General features: G+C 41.7%; 1 protein-coding gene across 2 annotated transcripts in view; it reads right to left on the reverse strand.

The window, feature by feature from the left end:
• Window positions 1–18,878, reverse strand: part of SLC4A4 (solute carrier family 4 member 4) — a 233,190-nt gene extending 214,312 nt beyond the window's left edge. Inside the window, exon 1 of one of the 2 annotated variants that reach the window (XM_049814985.1) lies at window positions 18,859–18,878. Coding sequence is in view for 1 of the 2 variants with exons in the window: in XM_049814981.1 (XP_049670938.1) it covers window positions 15,871–15,923 (53 nt within the window). In the remaining variant the exon portion in view is untranslated. Of the gene's footprint in view, window positions 1–15,870; window positions 16,006–18,858 lie in introns of those variants that run through there. The other variant, XM_049814981.1, reaches the window with a different exon arrangement.
• Window positions 18,879–19,017: the final 139 nt, after the last annotated feature.

Here is a 19,017-nt window from a genome sequence, read left to right on the forward strand (position 1 = left end):
TGGCTGGGAAAGGAAAGGAGCAGGGCAAGGAAAGCAGGTTTACTTTCTCAGTGTTATCTTTCGTGAACTAAACGTGAGACAACTTGAAATTCCGTCACTAGAAACTACAGTGAGCTCATTGCTATATAGTTGATCTCGCCCTAACATGAAATTAGCATTTCTGCTTGGCTGAGTGGTATTTTTATAATCCCACTGCCACTCTGAACACACCATATTTCAAACTTGTTCCCACAGCAACTTTAAGGCACTCTCTCTTGCAGTGAGACATACTGACTTTATTTGCAAGGTCACAGAAGGCATAGTGACAAGAACACACGTAGCCAAAGTTTCTCATCTGAGAACAGAGAAAACAAAACTAGTCGACAACTAACAGAACAATACTGCTTATACCACTACGCAGTGCTCTCTTGCAGAGAAATAAGCCAAGTTTTGTCCAAACACCACCAAGCAGGCAAAATAGCTGGCAGCACACTCTAAAAAGCATAAAGAGAGTGACACCTTCCACCATCTAATAGTTTACTTTCAGCTGTATCATCAGCCCTCTGGCTACCGCTAGCTCCTAATAACTTTCCTAAATCTTTGCACAGACATGAACAAGGAAAGCTTCAAGTAGTCAGTCAGGAATTTTTAATGAGGAATGCCAGGACTGTGAGCTGAAAAGGCAGAGTTAGCTCTTCCCTGAATGCCAGGGGGCAAAACAGCCACATGTGACATCCTCGACAGCTTCTGCGGAGAAAACAAAGCACTGGAAGCATAACTGCATCTTAAGCACTCCATCTCGGGCAATGAGCTAGCCCCAAAGTCCTGCAATAAACGCTTAACCCTCTGTCTTCTCAGCTTTCACAAACACTCTTTGTATTCAAGTAATTTGCAAATAGTTAGCCCAAACTGGTGGACAACAACAACAACAAAAAGAGAGGCAGCAAGCCAGTCCTTAAACCAATGCATTCTGCAACTTAATTTTACAGTCCAGAGGTCGCAACAGTCAGTACCCTAAAACTTTGCACAAAGTGGTGATGAAACAGGCATATGCATGTACGTAGGCATATATACACAGATAAATACTCTTTTTATAAGAACAGCAACAAAACCAAGGAAGAAATAATTCCTTTCTGAAGTCACACACAGTTTATTAAAACTGGATTTTGGAAGCAGCCCAATTCTAATCTTTTCCTCTGAAAGAACTCCATGCCTTAAACATATACAGTATGTCATAAACACTATTTTAGTCTTCCTTTTAACTCATAACCAGGCAGGCAACTAGAAATGGCCCTATTTAAACATATGATAAAGGGCAGATAAAATGACATAAAATGGCCTCTTCAAGGAAGCCCAAAGGTCAAGTCAAACAATACACTTAATTTGCTGTTTTGGTTTTTTTTAAACATCAATAGGTTTTGAAGAAGTGCCTTCCCTTTCTTTACTTTGAGAAATAAAAAAAGACAGACCCTTTAAGCCATCTCAGATTGTGCGCCTGAAAGCAATGGTATTCAAAAGCGCTAATTATATTAAAAAAACCCTCTTCACCAACACCTTTGTCACAACACTAGAGCAAACTAAATTTTGAAAACTTTCTGCTAAAAAGCACTTTCCTTCAGGACACAGCTTCAAACCATCACCTAGAGCCAAATATAATCGCATGGTCTTCTTACTTTGAACCTTCACTCCATGCAATCCCTGATCCTAACAGTGTTTGTCTCAGCAAATCTGAGGCTCCAACTTTGCAATTCTGCTCTGCCAGGCCAACAATGGGAATGAAGTCAGACCATGCAAGTCTTCACAGAGCACGGTACTGCGTTTCTCTGAAATTCTTGTTTTGACCTCAGTAATGACTTAAGCTGTACATACATGTAGCTTTTCTTCTGGACTTATTACTGCTTACCTCTGGAAAAGTCTGTCTGTAGACTCCCTCCTATGGTGCACAGATACACATGCTCACTCATGTTCTCCGGGATAAACTGTCTTCCTAAAACAACCTCTGATTTCGCCTTCCTTTTTAACTCCTCACTGCTCTTTTGCTTTTCAGGTCACAAGCTTATTTGAAATAAAATTTACAACATAGTGAAAGCTCAAAGACATTGGTTTAGACCAAATCCTTACCTACTACCTTTCAGACTTGGTTTTTTTATCCGGACTGGTGGTGGTGTTTACTTGTTTGCTGTTAGAACGTTTGCTTGTTAGAACGGTGGTTCTATAGCCATTATGAATACGGTCTCCCAAATGCTCACAACTAGCCACACTACTTCAACTTTCCCTTCTTGACCAGGAGGCATACATTTCTCTTAAAATGATATAACGTTATTACATATCACCACCATGCTCGTCAGCCTTGAATCCCAGACCCTTACCTTTTAAAAAAACTAGTTTTCTAGTGGAATTCTTTAACAGTGCAAGTCATGCCTTGTAAGTAACCAGTGTTCTTGCTGGCAAACCACAAGACAACAGCACCATCCAGCGGCCCCTTCGTCAGCCAATGCTTTCAAGAGGTATGAATTAATTCTGAGTACCTCTGCAAAGGGGTACGCACCTTGTGAAGCTTTCCTAAAAACAGCAAGGTACTTAAACTCCCTCAGTTTCAATCATGCAGGTTATTTCCCCGAGAAAGTGGGACTTAATTTCCAAAGGTGATAAATGCCAACAACGCAGATAACCACAAATGATGGTCATTTCTGAAATTTTAGGAGTCTCTTGTTTTCAGACAGCATTGACTTTGCTTTCCACAGATACTCCTTGCATATTCTCCTGTGGCCGAGGCCTTCAAACCATTACTTAATACAGGTCAGTCTAACAAAAAGTTGCTATATCTAAGAGCTGGCACACTTCCTCAGCAGTCTCCAAGCACAAGTTTTGAAGAGAGAACCACATATGGGTCTGTGACAGTGGTGTTTCATGTTCTTTGAGAAAAATACCAAGAATAATCAGGCAATGTAGTCAAATGCTTGTGAGCCACCTGCAATTGGTAGTGGGGCTGTGTATAAATATGACCCATTATTAAATAATGTAAACAAAAAGTTGTGGGGAAAAAGACTATCATTTAAGTGAAGCTATGAGTTAATAGTTGTTTATATTAAAAAAAACAAATCATGCAACATCAGGTATCTCCTCATATTGCGTGATTCCACAGCTGCAAGTTTTATAGAATCCAGCGCTGACTGACAAAGAACCTAAGCCCATGTTAAAATGTACATTCATAACAACCAGAAACTAAGTTAAGAAAACAACAAACCAGATGGCTTCCAACAGTTCTGACTGAGATGTCAGCTGCTCCCTTCATCACTGAAGACCACTGGTCTGAAACCTGTTGGTGACCAATGGAACTTCCACATTGGTCAAGAGCTAAACGGCATCTCAAATACAGAATTTTCCAATCTGCTGGTCCCAGAGTGCTTCAGACCACAAAAGACCTTAACCGCTTTCATCTCAAGACAGAGAGAAACACACTAATTTTCAGATGACACTCCTAATGTCTGTGGTATAAACTGTTCCGTTTTTAGTGTGGGACAGTATTATCCTTTGACATCAGTCTTTTTTGGGCATCTATTCAATTGCTTGGCAGCTGGGATGAAAAACCTAAGGAGTCTGTATCCAAGCTCCAGTCATTCATCAGCTCTTTGGATCAAACCTAGCATTACAGCACTTCTTAGCTGTTACCTGAAACCATAGTAGGAAGGGAAGTTTTAAACAGCAACATGGCTTTTGGAGCTATCACTGTTTCTACCTCACTACATGGTCTCAGGAGACCACCTACACTTAAGTAGAACCAGTCTGCTTCTGGGACTTTTTTGTTCCAAAGCTTGGACTCCATCAGTGGGACATGTCCTTTCTCTGACAGGCAAGTTTCATTTGAGGTCATCCAGTCCTCTCCGTGGTGAACCCACACAATGTTTTTGCAAAATAGTAATTCCAGCTTGCTTATGCTGCTTTACTTTCTATAATTTACCTCGGACAACGGGTTATCTCTCAGATCTTTTCATGGGTGATGTAACAACATGTTGAAGGAGGATCGCTGTTAGACTAAATTCTTCCCAGGTGCCTTATAATTATAAGGCAACAGTCACAGGGCTATAGCAATAAAAGAAGAGAGGTTAGCTTTAGTTAGTTGAGCCAAAAAAACCAACTCAAAAATAAAATAATAAAAAAAAAGAAAAAAAGAAAAAAACCCACATGGCAGGTGTATAAAAAGCAGGAATAAATACTGTACACCCTTGTTATGGAAAAAACTGGCATGATCTCATCTCAAAAGGGATTTAGGTGCTTAATTGCCTCTGCAACCAATTCAAACACTCAAAATTCCTGACTCTGTGAAGGTAAGTGCAGATTTAATAATGAAATGTTCTTTTACCTACAAGAAAGACTGTTTTAAAAGTCAACTGTAATTAAATGCTGACAGGCGTCTGAGCTAAAACCTTTTGTACCAGTAGCACGGACACAGTGTCCCGTTGTTAACACTACATGTTACACTCTGCAGGGACAAGTTTTCCTTTTCTTCTGTGGCATTACTCAGGCATGGAACAATCTGAAAGTCTAACCCCACTTTCCTTGGGGTTCACAGGACCACAGAGGTTCTTCCCACAAGATATTTTCCCACCAGCCTACAACCCAGGGCACACTTGCTCAGCCCGCAGCCAAATCCCAAATGCATTAGAGGATGTCTGTTTACCTTGACACTAGAGAACCACTTTATGTGTTTTTCCTCTCTTCCTGTCATACAATCACAAGCTGGAAGTACCCAACCAAAATATTGTCATGTGTACAGCTGAAGCATCCATTCATTGTGGATTGGTCAGAAAGAAATGACCACAGCTGTCACTGTGGTCTCCCCTCCGTTACCTTTGATGCATTCCTGCTCTTGCTTTGTACTTCTGGAATAAGTCACCTTTCAGCTTTACAACAGCATACGCTGGTGGATTGCAAGAGTCTCAGATACTGCCAGCCGTACCAGGAGCTGTACAGGTGCCTATGACAAATAAAAGAGATTATTTATCTTGTGCCCAGAGGCCTCTGAAAGGGTCCATGGCCAAACTGCAGCAAAAAAAGGACTGTTAGTTGCCAGGTGAAACAGTCAGCAGCCTGGCTGAGCCAGGCTTCAGCTGAAAACTCTTCTCAATTAGCTGCACAGGCCCTGGGGCTCTGCTTAAGGCACATTCCCATCAGGACACCAGACCAGCTTATTATCACAGAGCAACAAGAAGATTTCTTTCCTCTCTGTGGCCAAGACAAGCAACTGTGGGACTTGATGAAGGCAGTTAGATCATTACTGTATCACAAGCACTGGGCTTCTGCTCCTACCTATCCTTGCTTATACAGCAAACACCACACACATACACCCTTTCTTAACAAGTAGGAAAGGGAAGGACTCTCAAGGAGATGGATGAAATCAAGTGGTTTGTGCTGCTATAACTTCAAGAATGACCAGGGAGACCAAGGCTATTCTGGCCATCATCAAAGCACCAGATTAGCCAGTCTATACCTAAAGCACACTCACTGGAGAAAGAAGGAAGTAAAAGCAAAAGACAAGTCCTAACGCTGCAGTAGCCTATTGGAACAACACAAACCCACTGCAACATGTGCACACACCCAAAACTGTTCAACCTGTGGCCAAATCTAGGATATCCAGAAGCTGAGCCCCAAGGACAATTCCCAGAAGGATCAGCACGTCAGTATGGGAATGATTCTCAGGAGTAAGCCTCCTTCCACCTTAGAGCACATTCTGACAGCCCTTCCTCACACTGTCCAGCTCTCCAAGGCTACAGATAGCAAGAGCATCCTCACCAGAGAAGATTTGGCTGTAAAGCCCAGTTTGCTTAATCTCTCAAACTCTTGCTTAAGGACTGACCACCCATCAAAACTAAGAGCTATCTGCTAGCTTAGGAGTTAGTGTTGGGATTCACAATCTCACTGCCTTAGTCAAGGTCCCTCTCCTAAAGCTGAGCTTCCCTACTCCTGCCTGCTACGTACAACACCTGGGCAGGCTGCCTGGCAAGCTCCAGGTACCTTGCATTCTCTCCTGTTTTCTGTTCTATGCGTGAAGCCTTACAGCATACAGAGCAGGGGAAAAAGTCCTCTTTGAACCAAAAAGATAGCACACATCACTGTAGGTCACCAGAGAATAAGGATGGAAAGTGTATGGCAGCACTACCATGGAAACTAGCAGCAAACAGTCTGGCATACAAAAAAATACAAGATTTATGTCTTAGGTTAGGACTGACCGAACAGGAACATGCAGATCCGGCCTCCTTAGCTTGGAGCAACACAGATCCAGAGCTTGATAATCTATTCACATAGCAAGTGAATGAAGAAATTTGTAGCCCAAACAGGAATGCAGGGCAGTTGCAAAGGACCCAGGGCAGAACTGACACCCTCCACAGTTAGTGCAGTTCATGTTCATGCAATACACTGAGCACTTTTGAGGCTTTCAAATCGGGGGGCCTGGGGTAAACAGCTTAGCTTGCTTTCCATTTTTCCTTTTTGCCTTGGGATACCTCAAACTCAGTTTGGTAAACCCCAAAACTCTAAACAACCCCAGAAAGACTCTTTACTTCAGTCATCTCTTGTTGCATTGGCCTGGGTATACAGCCATACTTTTGCTACTCTGCTGGGTACTCTAAGTACCTCCGTTCCGAATCAATAAGGTGAAACTGTCTCAACATAACAGCTTTTTTTCTCACCAGAGTGCTGGTAGAGCACAGGGGTATATCTGACTCTCAGGCTAAGTGTGCATGTATTGATAGCATTGTAGAAAAGTCAGGGTAGCTCGCTGCCTCAGCAGGAAAGAGGTGGAACAGAGAGCAGACGTGGACAATGACACCCACTGGTCTCAGTCATCTGGGATGGACACAAGCTGGCCCGATTTTTATACAGAAAATATTCAGAGAATCTTCCTACATAAGAAAACCCAGACCCCATGTACTAAGAGATTACAGGAAAGGCAACCATGAGACAGCAAAAACTGAAACCATAATTAGCTGTTAGGATTACTGAGTAGTAACTATGTTGTGTAGTTACAGAGCAATAATCCATGTTTGGAATCCCTGACTGACTACAAATTCTGGCTAGATGCTGCAGGCACATTTTTTCATAAACACTACAATACCTAGAATCTCCTTCTAAAGCTCATGCAGACGGTGGCAATATCTGTCAGGGGCTTAACAGGCACTGCTGGCAGGAAGCATTTCTGAAAGCCCTGACAACTTCACCTTATGTGCTCACACAGAAGCTATGCTCCTTTGCAAATCCAAGCAATGCTGAGAAAACAGACCAACAGTTTACACAGAGAGGCATCAAGTGAGTTAGGTGACATCCCCTGATGACCAAGTGGCACAGGATTAAGTGCAATCATGCACAATCCTCAAGTATGAGTAAAGAATGATCCCGGACTATGCTAGGTTAGGTGGAGTCAGAGACAGAAATGAAATGAAGCATGTTAACGCAGGCTGCATTTTTCTTCTAAGACAGATAAGAAGAGTGCTAGAGGGCTCTCAGCAGGGAAAGAATATGGTTGGCTTTGAAAAGTTGTGAAATTTTTGCCTATTTCCAACCAGCTGCCTCAGTGATGGGAAAGGATGAGTAATTGTTCCTGGACTGGGAGGAAAAAATAATCAGCTTTCCCAAATCATTATGGAAAATAAACCCAACAATAAGTCACATAAAAACATGAGCTGCCCAACAAACCTCAAATGACATGGTAAACTTGATGAGAATCTAGTGGAAGAAGGAAGCCCTTTTTGCTACTGTCTAGCTGGTACCCAAACATCTAGTAGAGTTGATGGGGAGTTACCCAAGTCATGATTACCCCATTTTATCTTTGCCAAGTAAAAGGAAGAAAAATCTGTTGCGAGGAAGGGCTCAGTAAGTCTCTTGGCAGAGTCCCCACTTGAGACCACCAAATATAACCCCCTCGATCCCAGAAGGCCAAATTCCATTAAGATGTCAAGCAAAGCCAACAAGTCACGTAAAACAAAGAAAATGCTGAAGGATTCAGGAGGATGGAGTTGCAGAAGAAGATTACAAAAGCTGCCGGGTGCCTTCATAACGAAGACGACAAGGAAAATTTGAACTTCTTAACAGATACAACTCTGCGCAAAAAGTAAATTTTGGGCTGCAAGTGTATGAGAAAATAGTTCACTCGAGCTGATCTATGATCAGGCTGAAATCCTACTAGTGACTGTTTCGATGGAGCCTGTTCTATCAAAGGAAATGCACAGTTCAGCAAAGCTAGTTTTAAGTTCTTCAACAGCCTTTTAATGACTCTCTACTGCCTCTGAACTTGTTCTTTCAGCCACTCAAAAGACATTTAACTAACTCACACAGTGTACAGCTTTAAACAAACAAATAGATAAACACCGATAAACAATTTAATTAGAATATTGCTGCAAATCACTGGAGATGGGAGTTGTGGAACGTTATGCCAGGGGCAATGACCACACTGCTGTGGTAAGCAATTTGTAACAGTAGTTAGGACAAGAGAAGAAATCAGAAATGGGGCTGGGGTGGAGATTTTCACTAGGCTCTAGAAAGACTCCCTGCTCTACATGAATTATAATAAAATCCATTAATTACAAGGAAGCCATAATGCCCTTTTTCTTTTCTTAGGTAACATCTAAACATACTGAATTCCTTAGCGACAGAAGAAAAGCAAAGAGCTCTAAGGTGAAATAGATCTCTAAATACTATAGCAATGCATATTTCAGAAACAAAGGCAATTTTTCTCCCTATTATTTATATTTGTGGTATATTTTTCATCTGAGTATCTCAACAAGACTGTTTTTACATCCCTAAAGTAATTTTTTTCAAAAGCAGTAAGAGTCAGCCCAGTTGTGCCCCTTGTGATGTCACTTCTGCTGGAGCAGAATCTGCCTGAGGGTGGGAGAAACCAACTTTCTCACAAAACAGAAGTTTAGACACATGCTTTCTTCAAGAAGCTGTGCTGTATGTTAAACATCTCATTTCTCCATCTCCCATGAGTGATTTTTAAAAACTGAATACACTTATTGTCAAACCCATCAGAATTAAAATACCAAGAAGGGGCAGGGGGGGAGAAGAGAAAAAATCCACAACTCCTATCCAAAGCACAATATAAGTATTTCAATTTGTACAAGTGTTAGAGCAAGCCACCACTCTAACCCCTTTCATTAAACATTTACAGAGAGCTCATCTGCATATCTCAATCTCAAGCAAACAAACCGAAGTTTGGAGTCAGATGTTTTTAGCTGGATTAGAGATCACTTTCCCTCTCACCCCAGCAAATTAAAGACATGAAATAGAGTTAAGAGAAGCTCAAAAACACTGTCAGGTTTGGGACCAAAAATTACTCTTTTCCAAGTCCTTTCTGAGCATGTTCTCCTAACTGGGAGATGCTATTAAAAAAAAAACCAAAACACCACCACCGCACACTAACTTGATGGGCTCCTCTTTGACAATATGCCACATGCCAGGAAAAAACAAACCCTCGTTCTCTTACAACATGTGCTTAACTAAGACCTAGTTCAAATAAATAGCTTTGCCCAGACCTTTACACTGAGGCCAGGTCTATGCTGTGAGCTAACTGTCAATACAGCTACACCTTGCTTTATGCCAGCAAAAGGCTTGTAAGGTGAATACAGCCTTTCCTGGTGACAATGCACTCTTGCTACAAGAACTTACTCCAGGTTTCCCAGGCAAAACCTGCACCGACAGAAAGATCTTTTTAACCAAAATAATTCTGGCAGTAGAAGACACAAGGCAAAATAGCCTGCCAGATTTGTAATGACTGTCTTCATTCTTTAACCTACGTTTATTTGGCAGAGAAAAATTATCAGTAGATCTGCTTTAAAGCCGCTCTTATTCACTAACTCTATCAGGGTGTATAACGCCTGACCCTGCTACCACCACTGGAGCATCTAGCCCCTTTAAAACTGCTTCTTCATACTCACATTACCCTCTAGTGGCAGCATTGTCCTATCCTCTCCACTGTCTAGATATAGAACTGATATGGTAGAGCATGACAAACTTCATCGTCACTGTAGGCCTATAGCAAGTCTCATAAGCCCCATCGGCCATTATCTACAAGGAGCAAAACACCAAACACTCACCTTGGTAAGTTGCCCAAGGCACACAAACCTTCTACACAGGGAGAGAAAGAGAGACAGAGAGAAAAGCAAGGATATTAAAATTCCTCAAGGGACTCGCCCTCCCATTTAATTTTCTTTCTCCCATTGTTGCTCCTACAATTGTCTAGCATGCAGGAGCCAGAACAGAGGTTTTGCTGTGTCACTGGCAAGGCAGGAACTCAGCACCCACCTGCTCTCTGAATGCCGAAGCTTTGGCAACTGCTCAAGGTAAGAAAGGTTAGCAGCATAGATCATTCTAGCTGTAGCAGTACCAGGATTACCTTAAACCGCACTCTGTCCCTGTTTCTTTCTATTAAGTACAGGTTGTAAACTTGATATCTTGTAAAAGCTCTTCAAGTACGTCTTTAAGTGGCACTTTCCACTTATTTGTACAGTTGTCTTCCACAGAAGAGGTTAATTTTTATCCTTCAATTCTTTAGGAACAACAAAAAACCTTCACTGCTGAACAGACCTTTCAGCATTGTACTTCCAAACCTGGAAGTAAAATTCCATCAAACAATTTCCTTCTAACATCCATAAACCTACTTGGTCTAGTCTCTGCTCGACTCATTCACTCAGCGCGTTACGTGACATGTGCTTTATTCGGGTCACTGCCCATTCCCACCCCTCGCTCAGTCATTTCAGTAAGGAACGCAGTATAGTCCAAAGCAATAGTTCAAGTCCAAAACAGATTTTGTTCCCATCTCCGAAGTCCAAGGTCACACAGGAAATGGACAAACCACTCCACACTCTGTCTCAACTTAGTCCTTTCTAAAAAGGGGGGTAATACTCCTTCTATTTGTCACGTACTGTCACATTAGCAGATGGCAGTAATAGTAACTCCTTAATTTAAGTTTCAAAAAAACCTGATGTCGGTTTCAACACCATTTTTTGAGCTCAGCTTTGTTACTGTAATAAAATATCAGACTCCTTTTACAAATATATGAAACATCTCCTAACGAGTATAATGCACGTTTCATTGGTCATCTATGTAGGTAGCATGTAGATGATACAGTTGGCTTACTCGGACTGTAGCATTTCAGTGTTCCTTAGAACACCTTTGGGGCATTAAAATAAGACATTCCTAAAGTAATTACTTTCCCTATTTCTGGTTTAAGGGTCATATAATTTTCCACACACACACAGTAAAAATATCTACTATTTCCATTACTTCCAACACAAATAGCTCCTCCCCCAGAAAACACCAAACTAGTTGTAACTGTCTACAACACTAACTCCAAGCTGTAAGGGTGCAGACTCCTCAGGCCAAGGGCCAAAGCATTTGCAAAAGGTAACAGAGAAAGCAAGCCTTCTCTCAGGAAGCTTACATTGGTTCATAAAAGCGTATCACACCTGTAAAGGTGGTCTAAACCAGCGCTAAGAACTGCTAGTCCTCAGGTTCCAAATCTGCCAGCCATCATTGGCCTCTCAAAAAAGCTAAGAACCTTCATTTTGGCCACCAAAGGACAAAAATACTACCATCCTGTGGACACAATTCTCCTCTCTCATCACTTGTATGAAGCAGAAGCAAGTTGATGAAATGCTGCTGTTTGGCGAAAACAATGTCCACATCATACACTGCTGCTGAAGCAGAAAGAGTGTTTGTTTTACTGCTGACGGCATAGCTCCGCTAGCCCCAACCGGTGTGTGCAAGTCACTTGAGTCTTATTTCCTAAGACTCTCGGTGGATTTTGCATGCTACAGAGATCTTAATGGATTCCATGCAGCAATAGCCTACTTCAAAGCTAGCCTACAAATACCTCAATCTCACCCTGGATTACAGCATAGCTATTTCCTGTAAGGACCGAAAGCCTCTCCATCTCTATGATCTCTCTTGGTTTGATTTCTGTGAAACTATTTTGAAATGAAGCTTCCAATAATGAACATGAGCCAAAGATTTAGTCCAGAGCATCTCATGCTCTCTCATATCCTGCCAGACAAATAAAACTGTTAAAATCATATCAGTAAGAGGAGAATCAGCTCTACCATCTGAGTATCTGCCTTTCCAACGTCTGTCTGCCTCTCCAGCTTGTGGATCAAACTGGAGCACTTTTAGCAGGATTGTCCCTGGACCATTTGTCAGTCTCTGTGATACCAGTAAACAACTTGTCTCTCTAAGTCTGCAGATTTTTAAACAGAAATCAATACATGAAATACCTGCACAATTGTAGGCTACAGCCTAGCACAATTAAGGCTGTACCTTAGAGAGTACATGGGATTTGCTGAATACCGTGGAGATAGTCTCGATTTACAGTGTGTCAGGACAAAATCGGATCAATCGCAAAATATTCTAAACCTAGGATGTTTCTTATGTTAGCTCATTGAACTTCAGCCTTAGCTGGACTCATTTTCTGATTTATCCTTAGTGATAGCCAATACTGCAGACTAAAGGCTTTATTTGCCTCTCACTTGAACTCAGCTTTCTCTCACTCCATTCTTCCTGTTAAATGGTTCCCAGCCTTTATATTACTCACCCTGCTTCTGCTGCACCAAAACTCTTTAACTAGAAGTTATTCTTCAATGCACACATTCTTCGTCTTTCCCCTTTTTTGTGAGTGTGCAGGTATTATCATCAGCCACATATCAGCAGCAAACATCTCCTGGTCACTAGTTTACCTGAGTAAAGACTGACAGCACCTCACCATTGTCATCTGAAACCCCTGCTACCAGGGCTGACTACACTGCCTTTTGAAGCAGTTTCTCATCTTCCAGGGGTCTTGAATTTGTAGTCTGCCTCCATTGCCACAGACAAAAGATTGCAGAAATCACATTAGTAGAACTTTTAAGTGCAATCCCCTTTTTCCATATCATTTGACAACTCTCATGAAAGTATCTCCACCTTTTACATCTCACAGATGCACAGTTTCAAGCATCAAGCAACACTTAAAGAGACCACATCCCGGCTCCTGCTAGCGATACATCTTATTCAGGTAAAAATATGCACTCTACTCATTTGTTGTCTGTTTACACCTTCCTTTTCATTTCAGGTATATCTATGCATTAATTATGTCCAGATTCGTAACAAAATTTCTTTCCCTTAACCTTTGTCTCAACTCCCTCTCTTTAAAAAACAGTCACTAAGATCTTCCCTCTAGCTCTTTCCATCTTCCCCAACCATTCATATAGCAGTTAAAAGGTTAAAAATACAGAACAAATCTTAAGGCACTCCTTGCTATCAGCAGTACAGGTGCTACCAATGAGTCATGCTCAGAAAAGCAACCTGTCCAAGACCACATACTGTCAGCAACAGTCACAACTAGAACCAAGGACTTTCAAATACTAACACTTTCGTTATTATTTCAAATTAAAGCTAGTTTTACAAACAGCACACAGTCCCCTTAAAAAAAAAAACAAACAAAAAAAACCCTAAAACCAAGCTACATACAGTCATAATAGCTATTGTTTAACCAGTACTGTGATCTTGCAACTGTTAACACAGGTCAGAGACAGCACTGAAAAACGAAGGTGAAAGTTGCATTGGGGGTTACCCCAGCTTCCAAACTGATGGTGTTCATGAAGAAGCCTGCAGGGCAGATGCCCAAAATCTAAAGCACAGTATTTTCTTCTTTGTGCACAAACCTAGGAAACCACGCTGCAGCTGAGGTCTTCTGGTAAATAAGGAAAGCCGACTGCATTTTATACAGAGTCCTAGCACATTATTCAGTGTATAACAGACAAAATACACTGGCAGCTCATCAAGTTAACTGGATTCACAACAACCAACTTCAACAAACACAGCAGAAAGGCAGGATGTTAGGAAAAATCTTGGTAGTAACATTAACTGCCAGGCTTTCTTGCCTAGAAATCCATACACCAAGTTGGTCACAGGAGATAAAATCAAAGAAATAAAGCTGCCTTCTACCTCAAATAAAAAGAGGCGGGGGGGGGGGGGGGGTGTAGAAAAAGACACTTTGCATGGAGTAATGCTTGGAAAAAAATCAAATTACTTGCCTTTTTCAATGAACACAGTGCTCTCTTAAAGAGACTATGAAGACTTTTAGTAAAACATACCAACAAATAGAAACCCCCAAAATGTAACACCCTGAAATCAAGAAGCGGAAGTGGAAATCAGTACTTACATTAAGAGGCCAAGAATTGTAGTATCTACATCCAATTTCAAGACCTTAAGTATTTCCTAGTGAAACACAAGATCATTCAATGGACATACTATTCCAGCCAGCAGGAAACCTTGTAGGACAGATCTAATACCCTACAGAAATGTCTTCCAAGATCTAAAGCAACTACAGCTATCCAAAATAAAGATCAGTACACTAACAGCCAGTAGTTTAGCCTAAGTATACAGGCTCAGACTGCAGGAGCTCAGGAGGCGAAATGACAGACAGAGCAGTGCAGGTATCATCATCCAATGTATACGGTGTTCTAAGTAAAAGAAATGCAAAGGGTTCAGTCCATGGGTAGCAGCGTGACACATGCAGAAGTAGAATCAGGTTATATTCTGGTGCTAGAGACAAGCAGAGTAGGAGAACAAGCAAACAGAAAAACCCCTCAAAGACAGTGCAACAAATGTGGAGACGACGAAGATTCCAGACAAAAAGTGACTAAGAGGAGGGTTCTGCAGAGGGACTTCAACAGATCCAGAGACCTTCAGTCCATGCTTCACAGCAAGAAAACAGAGAATTGCTACACTTTCAGCAATGCTTTCTGAGCCAGTGCCAATATGATTCCAGCTGGATTGTAAAGGCAATCCCAGAAGCAATGCTAACAGTAGTACTTAAAGCCAAAAGTGCAACCAGATGCTGGGGGTGTCCTCATCTGAGAGTAACGGGCAAGCGCAGACCATCAATAAAACATAAAACTAAGATGCATTATCACTTGGGTGTATCATGGGTGAACAATCTTGGGAGAAAAGGAAGTTTTCAGACAGAAAGAGTTAGTGACTTATCTCTGGCACGGACAAATTCTATCAGCCCCGCTGCATGCATAGACTAAGTCATTAACAGATATCATGAAAAGCCATTACTTACATGAGCTAAGTAACTACAAACATGATCAAGATTCTAGCTCTATCACACAAGTTTAAGCATGCAATATAGCCATAAGACTTGGCAGATACAATTAGAAGTAATTTCTAGAGCGTACTAGGCCGTAGCATGTTAGCATCACCAATGATCAGTCCTGCCCATACTAAAATTCTGAACTGGATGGGAAGTCACAAGCAGCAGAACAATCATCCACTAGACCACAAGCATCACGCTGTCCTCTGAGGAAAAGGCTAGTCTTGTGCATAAGCCGTGATTACGTTCAAAGGGGGCAGAGAATAAATCTCAGCAGGTAAGAAGTGAAACTGTGAGATCATGATGTACTTCACAGCTGAACGTCTACGAATAGTAGGGGCACTCATTAGCTACAAAAATCCGATTGTAAGTGTACGCACAATAGCATGAGGCACGCTGAAAACAGAGACTGGCCAAGAAAAGGAGGACTCCCAGCCTCAAGGAATCTCATTTAACTCTCCAAGACCTAAAACTGCTCAGTTCCACAAAATGGAGCTATATTCTTTTGTCACAACACACAGCAAGTCTACCATTCAGGAACCAGAATGTTTAAAGCACGCTCCAGCAAGAACTGCAGTTAAAGCAGGCCTTAAAAGCTACAGCAGCCTAACAAGCTATCATCGGGCTGTGGCCACAGCACACCCCAACAGAAACCCCACTTGAACAAGGTTTTTAGTCAACTGACATGATGCCTATCCTCTAGACAATAATAAAACAGAGACAGCAAAGAAACTGTTGATGGGGACAAGCACACATGAAACACCTACCCAACTATGCTGGACCGTTGCAATAAACCCTCATGAAACAAGCAGCGTTGCATATCAGGAAGGGATACCTAAAAAGTCAAGTCCTGCTTTCTATGACAGCGGGTCTTCTCCTTCCGAGGCACAGCACAGCCAGGACGCAGGCAGCTGATCCAGACCAGCAGTCTGCTGCGACAAAACAGTCAATGACCTGAAGCCTCTGCACCCAGCTGAGAGGATCAGGGTAAAGGCCGTGAACTAGCCCCACAGACAGGACAAAGCCAAAGGTGCAGTGGAAACAGCAAAAAGCAATAGCTATCATTTTAAGAAACCAGCAGAGGCAAATCTGAACATAATTATGAAAAAAAGAGCACACTGTCAGCATACATCCATAGACAGTGCTGAAGCCAGGAGCCGTTAGGAAGAGCCCCAGCAATCAGGTGGGCTAACGCAGGAGAATTGCTCAGAAGAGAGGACTAGAAAACCTAAGATACCAAACTGGAACAGAAGCAGAAGCCACATCCTCAAGTAGGATACTAGTAAAAGTTTGGCTTTAACAAGTCTATTACAACTTGTATGAGATCATGTTTTTAGTAGTTATTAAAAGACAAGTCACAACAACTTAGAAGGAAATTGGAGAGAAAAGCACAAAATGCAGGACAGAAAAGTCTGGAGAAAGCACAGGAATGAACTGCGGCGGCAACATCTTTGTAAATAACTCTCAGGAACCAACTGCCTTTTTCCGAGTCTGTCAGTACTATTAGCCAGCAAACATACATGGTGCAAGCTGGAGTACCTTAACATTCTGGAGATACATATGCAATGTATGCCCTGCCTAAGACATTGGGAAGAGCAGTCAGCAGAAATGCAAGAAACGGGCAATAGCCCACATTCTAATTTAGCATGCACTATATTCTTATTTACACTGCTATCATATTATTTATACCTGTGGATTGAAACCTAGACCTAAGAACAACAAGTCACCTACACGCAACAGCCTAGACTCTTAGGCTCTGCGCATTCTATTGACTTTATACCCATGCTGAATATCAAAGTAAGGTAAAATCAATCACTTCACCACTTATTCCCAGCATGGAAGCCACGCTCCTTGGCACTACTGGATTTCAGTCAGAATTTCAGAGGAATTCAGCCCAGTTCAGGCTTATATTTGGCACATCAAGTACTGTCCGTGGCTTCAGTTAGTAGAATTCACAGTTGGTTTGTTTTCCCAGCACACTGCCAGCATTAGTACTGCTCACTGTCTGCATTTGGGCCCAATAGCTCAGCGCTAGAAGATTGTATTGCTCAGACACATCAGGATTAGTATTATTCATGCGCTAATATTCAGTCACAGAACAGAAACAGCTGGTGGCTGCACAGAAGACCTTGTGGCAAACCCCCTCCCATTAGCTCAGCCTTTTCTAGTCTTAATCCAACGGGGGCTTGCTTTATTCCCTTCCCTCCAGAGATCAAGATTTATCTCATTCAGTATTTATTAATCAGTTTAATGTTTTTGCTCTGGCAAAGCGAGGAAGTTACTTCTTCCTCCTTTACCTTTTCCAAAGCCATTCACTCACTGTTAAAGCACTAATGCCCTTCTCGCAGCCAGCTCAGCAAACGAGAACTGAGGACACAATGACCTCGCGTGGCAGATTCTGCACATAGCTTCGCCAGTGCCAGCAGCTACGGGGACTGCAGCACAGTTTTCACCATCAATTTTTATTACAAGATTAAATTTGTACTAAGTTTCCTTTCCTCACAAAGGGTAACAGTTTTCAGTGGCCGTATTTTTCAGTGAACTAACTTCAATGTGATTGATGTTGCGCTGATGGCTTTCAATATCTTTTAAAACAAATAAGTAATTTCTATGGGCCATGAATCTGGGCCAGCGACCCCTTTCATGAGGGCATCGAAACATCGCAGTGAAAAATCTAAAACCAAGGCTGCCTTCATTCTCAATTATTTAATAGACCACTTCAGACCTACAAAACAGCACATCAGCAGGCTGGGAGGATTAGTCAGTTAATATTGAAGACACAGGGAGATATCAACATTTTAAAGGTGAAAAGACTGAGGCAAAGAGTGATTTAACTCAGTCACACAGCGAGTCTAAATGGGAGCTGGGAAAACAACCTTGGAGTCCCTACACCTAGCTATATGCTGAAACCTCCTGGCAATAGCAACTGCACACGTTTTTTTTCCTAAAATATAACTTAATTATTACTACATACATGCTTCCCTGATCCATGCTTAAGAGTTTGTCATTTCTCCTGTGTCGTTATTTCACAAATAGATTCGTGGAGTCTTTAATTACTGGAAAAAGAACATAATAATCTCAATACTAATCACATTTCATATACAATTCCATTATTATGAAGTCTCCTTAAATGAATAGAAAACAGTAGAAAGAAATAACTGGCAGAAAACTAGAGAAAATTAAGTTCTAGCTACAAAATTCGTTGCTGTTCTAAGAAGCATTTATACTAAGAGAACTTAAAATCCACTATGCAGTAAAAAACTACAAGGACTGAAAATAAAATGAGGCAATACTATGTCCGTTGCTCACATGTGTACTTGCATAGCACTTTAACCACTACCAATCAGTATCATAATCTGTATCCTAACTGGAAAAAACGCAACAAAACCTGCATACCGATTTTGTTTCCCGATCATGATGACACTTGATTAAAACAAGCAAGCATTTCTAGCCAGTTCCATCAAAGTATCTCTTACCCAAGGGAAGAGAAAGGGACATAGCGCTCAAAGGCTGAAAAAACATCAACACCAAACAGGCGATATCAATTCAGAAACCTTCCATGTCTCTAACAGGCAAAAAACCAACACAACAATCCTGTTTTGTGGTAGCCTGGGAATAGATTTAAGCAAAGAAAAGAATACTGACAAATTTGAAAGTCTGAGGTACTGTTAGAGCTGTGAGGTTTAAGCTGACGCACAGGCAGAACAGTCTAAGGACATCTCCGCTTCTGTTTGTGCTGCATCTGTCCTACATACAAATCACTGCAGCTTCATGCACTTCAGCCCAGCTACTTTCAAAGCCCTGAGAAGCTTGGGGGCCAGTGGGGTGTGTGGTTTGGGTTTGCTGTTTTTTCTCCACAGCAATTAAAAACATTCTAATAATTGGTCATGACTTTGCTCCTTCAAACCCAAACT

The sequence above is a fragment of the Accipiter gentilis genome, chromosome 12 (genome assembly GCF_929443795.1).
Source record: "Accipiter gentilis chromosome 12, bAccGen1.1, whole genome shotgun sequence".
NCBI classification, from domain to species: Eukaryota; Metazoa; Chordata; class Aves; order Accipitriformes; family Accipitridae; genus Astur; species Astur gentilis.